We start from the raw sequence: 9,615 nt of genomic DNA, 5'->3' as shown, positions 1-9,615 counted from the left end.
ACATGGCTTGAATAAAGCCTTCCCATTAGTTCCCAGCCTTCCCAATCCTCGTTGTCAATGCAGGGGCGTGATTTGTGCAACTTGAAGTCCGTTCAGCACCAGTTATACTGCTAAAGCCTTCGCCTTTGGATTGTACTCTGCACTTGTGTTTATTTATTTGCATCTAACAGTTTCTGAAAAGGTTGACATAACGTTCGCGTTTTCTTTACCCCCCCCCCCCCCCCTCCCATGGTTAGGATTATAGCTGCACTTGCATACATAATCCAAGCTCCGTCAGGCAAACTCTGCGGGGCCCGGCTCCTGAGAGGTGTTGCTAGCTCGCGCCGGAAGGCTCTTTTGTCTCTACTCCCTCCGCTTTCCACCTCGGTTCGTTAAACTATGTTGATGGGACTTGGGACACGCCGAGGGGAGCCCTTCCACACCCATGTTCTAATGTGGCTTGATACATATTTACATGTGACTTCAGGTCCGAGGGAGGATTAATTTTTGAGATCAGTTTTGCCGCAGCCATGCTTCACATGCGCACCTCCCCGCTTTGAGGGACCAGTCAAAAATGGATGACTTCCCGTTGGCATTTAAGAGAGCACTAGATGCCCCTCTGATTCCTGAATTATTTACACCAAAACCACGAACAACGCACAGGAAAGCAATCAACTACAGGCTTAGGAAAACATTTCCCTCTTTACTGAAAATCAAAGTTGGGGTGTGCAAATTGAGATCTGGGTGTGCAGCCGCAACCTGCAAACGGTAAACCTTTTTCCGATGTATTTCTGTATTCTCAAGATGCGATATGGCTGTAGGCCGTCCTAGGGCCGAAGGCCGATCGGATTGCCGTTGCTTGCCTCCTCCCCCTCAATTCTCCTCAGACCCCTCCCCAGAACCCTGAGCTCACAAATCGCTGCTTCACCTTTCATCTTCAGCCTGTAGCCGCTCCGTGGTTTTGTGCGATGGCCAAGTTAACCGACTTACCAGATGACCTGGTCCTTGAGATAATCAAACTCACTATCAAAGACCCCCTGGGGGGGCGGTATAGGTATATTAATGATGATCATCATACATTCGATCTCGAGGAAATTAGAGGCATTCCAAAAAAAACAAGACCCCATCTCGAAGACAGAACCTACTTTGGTAACTACCATTCTCCCCGGGATGACTATCGGGGGAAGGAGCGAGAAAACGTTAAGCCTCACAGTCTCATTCCTTTGTTTTCAGTCCACTAAACAAAATCCAACCAGCTGAAGAAATTGTCAAACTTCATTTTACTGTGGCACAGGTGCCTCCAGTTTCATGGCCTGAGGGTACATAAGCGATCCGATTCCACCAAAAACTTGCAAACGAGACTCATGGGTGCTGAAGATTTGTCACGCTTTCTACGCAGGTATTCCTCGTAATCCATACGTAACCATGTCATTGGTCAGCCGCAACTTTCGAAGATGTGCCCAGCACGTGCTGTTTAATAATGTGGCTTTGGAAGACCAATGGCAGGCCAGCTTGTTCCTGCAGGCACTAATCCACCCATCCCCTCACGACAAACGTGGTCGAGCGGGCGAACCAACCGGTGCCACAGGCCACCACGATTCTGGGCTGAATGAAATCGAGGGTGCTCCGTCGTCGGGAACAGATTCTCCTCGTCTGAACGTCGAAGTAGCTCGAAACGTCCATTCTTTGCAGTTCAAGTGGGCCGGTCCCGGTTCGATGGGAAAGGGAGGTGGAAGATTGATTTGTGAGATCCTGCGAAGGTGTCCGCTGCTCGAAAATATTGCCATCGGTCCGATGTTGTTCCATCGCTGCAAGGAACCCATCTTCGAAGCCCTCGCGAGCCGAAAGTTTATCAAAGAATTTGTCGTCCTCCGTAAAAAGTATATGCATAATTCTCCGATGCTTGACTGGCGGGCCGATGAAGTGATCACGCGATTATTTTCCAGATGGGACTTCCTAGAGACAATCGAGATCCCGGAGCTCCTTGGTCAGTCAGACGAGGCAATCGAGACGATCCCTCAATCAGTACGCCCCTTACCGAATTGCACCCTGACAACTGTCATCCTAGAGAGGCCGGATTTAAACGAGATGGAGCTTTCCTGGCTTTTGAAGGGCTCTATACACAGCATGCAGACTCTCAAGATCCTGCGCCCAACCTCGAAGCTTGATTCCTCGGCCATGTGTCGTATATTAAAAGAGTGCACTGGTCCGCAGTTGGAATCCTTGACACTTGAACTTGGTACCGGCAATAGCAGAGGGTGCCCCGAAAGCTGCGGCCTCCTAGACACTGTATTCGAGTCCTCTTCCGCATTGAGGAAACTCAAATCTTTATCTCTCGATTCGTTTCCCGTCAGCCAGGATTTTTTGACTCTTTTGCCTGAATCTCTCATCAAGTTTGCCTCGGATAACAATGAATTTTCGGCTGCTTCATTTTTCAGCACATTTTTCAAAGAATCCCCAAGCCTGAGCGACACCAAAGTCAATGAGCACTCTACTGAGCCAGTTTTCTCTAGACCTCAATTCACCGATGAGCATGATAGATGTGTCCACTCCTTACCCAACCTCAAATGCTTCTCAGTACGCCTTATTAGGATGCAAAACAAATGTCAGTTTAATTTCTTCTTTCCTATTTTGAACTAGATAAACTACCAACTCTTATCTGAAAGCAAATGATTATCATTTTGCGCATAATAATCATCATCATAATAATAATAATAACACTGGGGGGGTTATTCATCACAGGGAGAAAGAAAGATGCGGACGCGATCACGGAGTTTTTCAAATCACGAGGAGTTTGCTTTCATATTCCTGCCTACGACACATACGATGATGAGCGCCCCCTACCGAATCCCCATTGGCAGGATCTTGATGAGCATTTCGATCCGAATGATGACTATGACGATCATTCGTTTCTGTCTGGGCATACGGGGCGTGCCTGAATGTATCCTCCACCGGATCATCAGTAACCAAAGATACTTGCCTAACTTTAGTAACCCAATAACACATGTGTACTCCGATAACAGAGACTTGCGAAAGGAGGATGAGCCGTAGTATGTAACCAGCAACCAGCTGAGTAAACATTCCATTATGTACATGGGACGAGCAGATGAAACGTGATGAGCAAAGGAAACAGATGTGCCATAGTTTGGCAACAACACTGAACAAGAATTTACGAAGTTCACACTTCCCGAGAGCACAACAAACACTTAAGTATCAGTACCGATAAGATACAAACTTCCTCCCCCCCAATTTATGTTTGCTCACAATCCGTTTATTCTACCAGGTTTGAAACCCCCGCAATCTTTTGTTCATCGACTTTGCTTTCGAGCCACTAGCACTCCTTCACTAGGGGAAAACGCGGCGCAAACGCCGCGCGATCAGTGATAGGAAAAGGGGTAAGGGTATGGATGAGAGCAACTGGGGTCAATTTGGCTCCAGGATGATCCTTGGGCCCCCGAAGAAATAAATTGTATAACATAGCATTGAAGGCCCATATTGTATATACATGTGCAAAGAATCCTGATCTCTGGTTCACTCAAGCTTGTGCTGGTGAGTTGTGCACCTCCTGATCACGTCAAGGTTAAAAACATTGATTTTGGAATTGGGCTGTGTTGGCTGTGTGACAATCCCTATTGAGAGAGCCGTGATGGATGTTACCTGGGAGAGGGCAACGTACAGTTGGCCATGGCTGAAAACAGAGTATGGGAGGTACAACATGACCTTTGCGCAAGTGATTGGCCCTGGGACTTGTTGATTGTGAGCGCAAATGCTATTGCAACCAGGAATTGGAACCAACTGAACAATACACCATTAGAGGCATTAGCTTCATGGATAAGTTTGATCTTGGGGATGGTGCACATAGAGCTGACATGCAATCTGGTAAGTATGCTGCACTTGAACCCACCGGGGGCAATCTCATCTATCAATAGTCTGGTCCCGCTCCCACGTCACGGTTGTGGAGCAGGATTATGAGTATGGCAAACTTGATTTGGAGGGTTGATTCTGGCAGGCCGGGGATCAAGAACATACACCAGGAAAAATTAATGATCACTTGTCTGCAGGTGACACAGCAAAGTGCAAAGGGGCCTTTTTACTATTTCATGTCACTTGTAGGCAAGTGATCATTGTTTTTTCCTGGTGATGTGGGGGACTTCTTCTGTCACTGCTTCCTCTTCATTGATCCCATTCATATTGGTGGTCATGGCGTCAATTGCAAGGAATTCAACAAATCTCCCGGGCAGGCACCGGGAAAAAACATCATTGATGGTTGAGCAACACCAAAATCACACGTGAGCCATAGTATTTGATGTTGGTGGCTCAATCTCAGGAGTGCAGAGGTGAACTGGGGTACACAGTGGTTATAAAATGATTGGGAACAGCTGTCTCAGTCAGGCTTGCATATACGTCTCCAAAGTCAAGTGTCTGGGGGGTATGATATTTGTGCTGCCCGGTACTGTTTCCAATTGTCAGTAGCCAGCGGTAGAATGAAGCATTCAGCTCTGTCAGTGCAGAGTCTGAACCACCACTCAGCCTTAAGTTCTTGGTCAAGGAGAACTTGATAACATGGGCCCATAGAGATGAGGTGATCATGAAGGCTGCCTCCAGGTCAAAGATAGTCCCGTTGTGCACAACCAAGAGTGTCTGTTGGAAATCCCCCCCTCCCAAATATGACTAACTTGCCACCAAAAGGTTGGCCTTATTGCGTAACATCTTGAAGAAAGATGTCTCTGCAACCACGTCAACAGCATATCAGTGTTGCATTGAAACCTTGTCTCATGTGATCACACCTGCCTCTTTCAATACCTCAGCGCATTGAGATCAAAGGGCAAACATGAAGGTGCTGGTTGAGTGGATTACTATTGGGAATTTGAGCCGGGAGTGGACAGTGGAGCCATTGACTGACATGAGGGAAGCAGCATCTGAGGATGAAACCACTACTGCGGGGATGCACATGGCTTTCAGGGAATGGATAATAGTATTCATTGTGTAGGTTTTGCCACACCCACCGGGCTCATCCACATATAGCATGCTGGCAGAATTTGCTTCCGCCAAATGCACAGCTAAGTCAACAATGATCCGTTTTTTATGGTTCAGGGTTTGGCACATTTTTTGGAATAGGTCCGCACACTCCGCTTACCAGAGATCTTCTTCATGCATAGTGCTTTTAATAAGTCCCCCTCCCCAGCGGCGGGGGTATGGAGTCCAACACCAGCAAGAGCTTTTCCACTCTTCTGAGGCTTCCTTGCCAGTAGGTAGTAGCAGAGCAAGATGTGAAGTTGATCTGAGGGGTTTTCAACCCGGTAGACCGTTTAGAGTTGGTGCGGCAGGTCATCCAAGAGCTTAACAGCAATGTGGTTGAACAATTCTTGAGGGTTTGAGAGTGGGCTGTGGATAAGTAGGATGCAGAAAAAATGATGTAGGGCTTTGCCCGTCTGCCAGCCTGCGGTTTTGTGCCAGCATTGGCAGCAATGCAAGTCTGAGGACCTCTGCTGTTTTCCAGTAAGTGTCATAGGTCCCTCTGTTGATTGTGTCCATGTCTGTGAAGCTAGTGATACCTTGTCAGTGTAAAAGTAGCAGACAAAGGTCATATTTCTGGCCTTTATTGACAGTGGGAAAATATACCGGGCTCATCATTTTTGTGTGTCTTTTCCTTGCTTCAAACCTGTTGATACCTTTGACGTGAAATGTTGCAGGACCTTGTGATGGATTCCCCTGCTTGCCTGGAAGGCTTCCTCTTGGGCATAAAAATTACACCTGCTTGCCAAGGTCTGGGAATCATCTTGGGCAAGCGGGTACATGTACATATTACTTGGGGATTGTTCCGCTGGCGCATGATTCCAAGGAAGATCCCTCCAAGCAGTTAAAAATGGTAACTGCTTTCTAGGGGGGCTTTCCAAACGGGTACACCTTTGTACTTGGCTGAATGGATTTTGTTCCATTGCCCCCATGACTTGTACCTGCTTGTTGAGGAAGATTTCTCAGCAAGCAGGTGCTAGGTCCTTGGACAGGAGGAATCCTCCCGGGCGAGTGGGGATCCGCTTGCCAGGGATGATTCCAACAAAGATTCCTCCCCAGCAAGCAGTGAAAAGACCTGCTTGCCGGAGCAGCCTCCTCCTCGGCAATGTTCTCGCCGTTGAGGACACCTTTCCACAGAGCAGCTACCCAGCACCTGCTTGCCAAGCAGGATTTTATTTGCTAAGCTGTTGTATGCACCAGCACGCTGGTGAAGAATCATGCTCGGTCGCTTGGCTCTGAGGGCCGGTGTCTTTAATGTATGGGCTCATCCTGGCTCTCTGGCTAGGGACAGTTGAAACTACGTGGTGTCAGACGCTTCGTGAATGACATTCTGCATAAGGTGGTACGTGTGTTTCCTTTGTGGAAAAGCGCCGGGCTGAGATCGGCAGCCCGTGAATAAGTGCGAGCAGATGAGCGGACTCGCGGTCACTATCCAGATTGGGGGTCCTGGGGCTGATCGTGGCATGACTTCATCGGAGATGACCCCATGTTACCACTCCTGTGGGAGGACCGGGATAGAGCAGCTGCGCCGATTTTCTGATTTGCTTAAATAGGGCTCTTATTTTCACCACAAAATATCCCGGGTCTGCTAAGGCTGCAGCGCATCAGCATGAGCCTTCCTACCCATCTAGACTTGTTTGTGCGCATTGGCGTCTGAACCCAGAGCATCAGCTCAGCCCCAAACTTCCTCGAGCACCAGCCCTCAAGGGGCCGAGCATCAGCTCTACCCCGTCCCGCGGCTTCGCCGCAAAATTGCTGCTCCAACTGAGTGGGCGGCTTCGCCACAAAATTGCTCCTCCTGCTGAGTGGGCGGCTCCGCCGCCAAACGCGGCTTTGCCGCGACCCAACTTGCGGCCCCAAGGGGCCAGGTTCTTGAAGAAACAGCAAGAGTAAATCCTCCAAAATTCCAGCCAGCTTGTAGCACCTCTCTCGGAACAGAACCATGTTGCCAGCCGGACCCGATGCACAGAATTGTTCCTTGTTCTTTGCGTTCATCAATAGCTTTTTTGCTTGTTGTATATTCTCCCACCCAACTTTCTGCATGTCTGATATCAGCTTGTTGAACTCCGATCTTTTCATTCTATCAGCATCGGCTGCCCCTGAGAAACTGCTTGAGCCCGTCCGATTTGTACCCAAACATTGATCTTCAATCATTACCAAGATTGCGTGCGCAAGGTTCTTAAATCGACCGATGTCCCGCACTGAAATCTCCTTCGCCATCTCCCTCCTGGCCTTTGTGGTCGACAAACCCTTTGCCAACCTTTCCAAAGAATTGAAGCCAGATTTGAACACTGTCTTCGGATTCAACAGGTCGCCATCACTCTCTACCACCTCAACGTCGCTGCTTCCTTCACCTTCAGTGCAGCCAATGTTGCCCTGATTACCATCCTTTAGTAACGCTCCGGAAGACAATCCACTTGACAGGTTTCCTCTAGCAAGTTGAGGGTGGGAATGCATCCACTCGATTTCCTCAATTTCCGGCAGACAAGGCCTCTTGTTCAAATGTGAGTGCGGCGACATATCACATTAGTACCTTCTCTTTCTTGCATTGGGCTGAACACTGCAATGTGGTCTCAGAATCTCAATGTCGGAGTCAATGTGGTGGAAGGCCGAGTTACTACTGTGATTGTTGGACCCGGCTGACTGGAATGATGTGGATGATTGGCTTTGGGGAAAACATTGCCAAGGTCAAAGCAAGGATTCCCTGACCATGGTGGAGATGTGGGCTGAATCAATTACGGCTGGGTTTTTGCTCTTGTTGGTCCTGGGAAGGCTCTACACGTGACCAGCATGCCCATCAACAACCCGCTCAACAACCAGACGCTTTGATTCACGGGCAAGATAGAACATGTGCTTGCATGCGCTTCCGTGTCGTTCAAACCAGTAGCAAGTGCAGTCCGTGATTCTCCCTCTGAGTTGTCCTCCTGGATCCTCATAACTCACTTTGTATGATTCCATTGTGGGATTTGAAAAAGAATCAATGATAAACTTCCCACCAAACTGCATTGGTGTAAGAGCCCGCTACAGAGGGGTGGAGCTCTTCACTGGAACTGGGACTCAGGGGCACGGAGGCAGGGCCTCAAGCGGTTTCTAGAACCGCGTTGGGGTGAATTGCTGACTCGGGAGAGATGTCAAGACGATCTCTGTTAGTCTAAATACACGATGTGGGGGGGGGAAGAAGTGATAGGAAGGAACTGAGCTTACCTGACTTGGGAGAGATGTCAAGACGATCTCTGCCGAGTCAGGAGGGGCGGGGGAAGGGCAAGACTATAAGGGGGATTGTTATTTGGGATCCTGTGATCCTGCTTGTGACACCTCCAAAGGGGGGGTTACAATCTCCTCCCCTATGGGAAACTCCGGAACCGTGAGGCGGTCGGCGGTCGTGATGCGGGCTGACTATTGTTAGAGGCATAAAATGAGGGGAAGACGGTGGGGCGTTGGAAGGGATGGTGGTCTGGTTGTTGGGGTAGCTGTTCAGTTGGCAAGGCGGAATTGGCTCGTCTGACTGTGGGGGCAACAGAGCCGTGGGGTGTCGTGGTGTCTGATTGACCGTGGCGGGTGCACATAGGAGGAAGAGGGGGGTGGCCGAGTGTATGGGGATAAGAAAAAAAGGGCAGGGATTGGAGGTGTGCGGGGCCCGGTCTTGGTTAAGATGTGCTTGTTTGGTCTGTGGGCGCTTCACTGGGGGTCAAGGGGGCCGGACTGTGCAAATGTGTCCCCGTAAGCACCTGCCCTTGTGCATTAAGTGGAGCTTGCGTGTGGGGGACATTGTGGGGTGTATGTACTGTTCATCCGACAGAGGGCCAAGGATGGCCGCTACGCGTGCTTCGAGAGCAGCGTTGAAATAAGGGGAGGAATCGGCCAACTGTTGTACTGCGGTTTCCTCCATGTCCTCTGTGATGTCCTTGGCTGAGTATGGGATGTGTGCGTCCAACGTCCCCAGAGCTGCGGCCAAGGTCACATCCAGGTGGGGGAACAGGTCCTCCTCGTCCTCATCCCACTCATTTTCCTCTATCACACCTGCCACTCCCGCTGGTTGTCCTGTTGGGCGGCCCGGTCCAGTGGTGCCGTGTGCTGTTGAGGGTCCTTGCGGGCTACTCCTTGCCTTGGGTCTCGTGTAGTTGTCTGGCTTCGCCGGAGGTCAGAAGTCCGTTGGGACAACAACCCGGGTGCGGTCCATCGGTCCTGGGCAGTTTCCGGGAGCCGTGCTGCAGTGGCGTTTGCAGAAGTGACAGAGGCCGACGGAGTCGAGGTATGCGTTTATGCGCCAGAAGTATTCTTCTTGAGGTAGGCCATTGTACCTCCCCTCAGTATTTGTAGGGCCGTCAGTGGTTGCGGTTGGGGCTGCTGCTGGCCGGTTGCGGCCTCCTGTCGCTCGTCTTGGCATGGCATCATAGATTGTCCTGACCCGTGGATCCGCCTCAAGGAGCTCAAACATATGAACTTGTCCCCGCAATTCTGCTGAGAGGCCTAGGACAATCCAGTTGGCAAGCTCCTCGTTCGGCATCACAAGCGGGACAGCCGCGAAATTTACCATGCGCTGGAGTGTCCGCGCTCGCGTCTCGTACTGCGTGAAGGTCTCCGTTTCCATCATGCGGAGGTTACAGATCTGTCCTTTAA

General features: G+C 50.0%; 1 protein-coding gene across 1 annotated transcript; it reads left to right on the top strand.

The window, feature by feature from the left end:
- Nucleotides 1-228: 228 nt before the first annotated feature.
- On the top strand, nucleotides 229-2,918 carry PtA15_7A508 (uncharacterized protein; the record flags this gene model as incomplete). The annotated part of the gene is made up of 5 exons (XM_053171121.1): nucleotides 229-366; nucleotides 801-1,178; nucleotides 1,274-1,298; nucleotides 1,379-2,584; nucleotides 2,722-2,918. The coding sequence occupies 5 exons, from the start codon at nucleotides 229-231 to the stop codon at nucleotides 2,916-2,918; spliced, it is 1,944 nt and encodes a 647-aa protein (XP_053022334.1).
- Between the last annotated feature and the right edge of the window lie 6,697 nt (nucleotides 2,919-9,615).

The sequence above is a fragment of the Puccinia triticina genome, chromosome 7A (assembly GCF_026914185.1).
Source record: "Puccinia triticina chromosome 7A, complete sequence".
In the NCBI taxonomy this organism is placed as follows: domain Eukaryota; kingdom Fungi; phylum Basidiomycota; class Pucciniomycetes; order Pucciniales; family Pucciniaceae; genus Puccinia; species Puccinia triticina.
The sequence above is the reverse complement of the archived record's forward strand: the minus strand, read 5'-3'. Positions and strand labels throughout refer to the sequence as shown.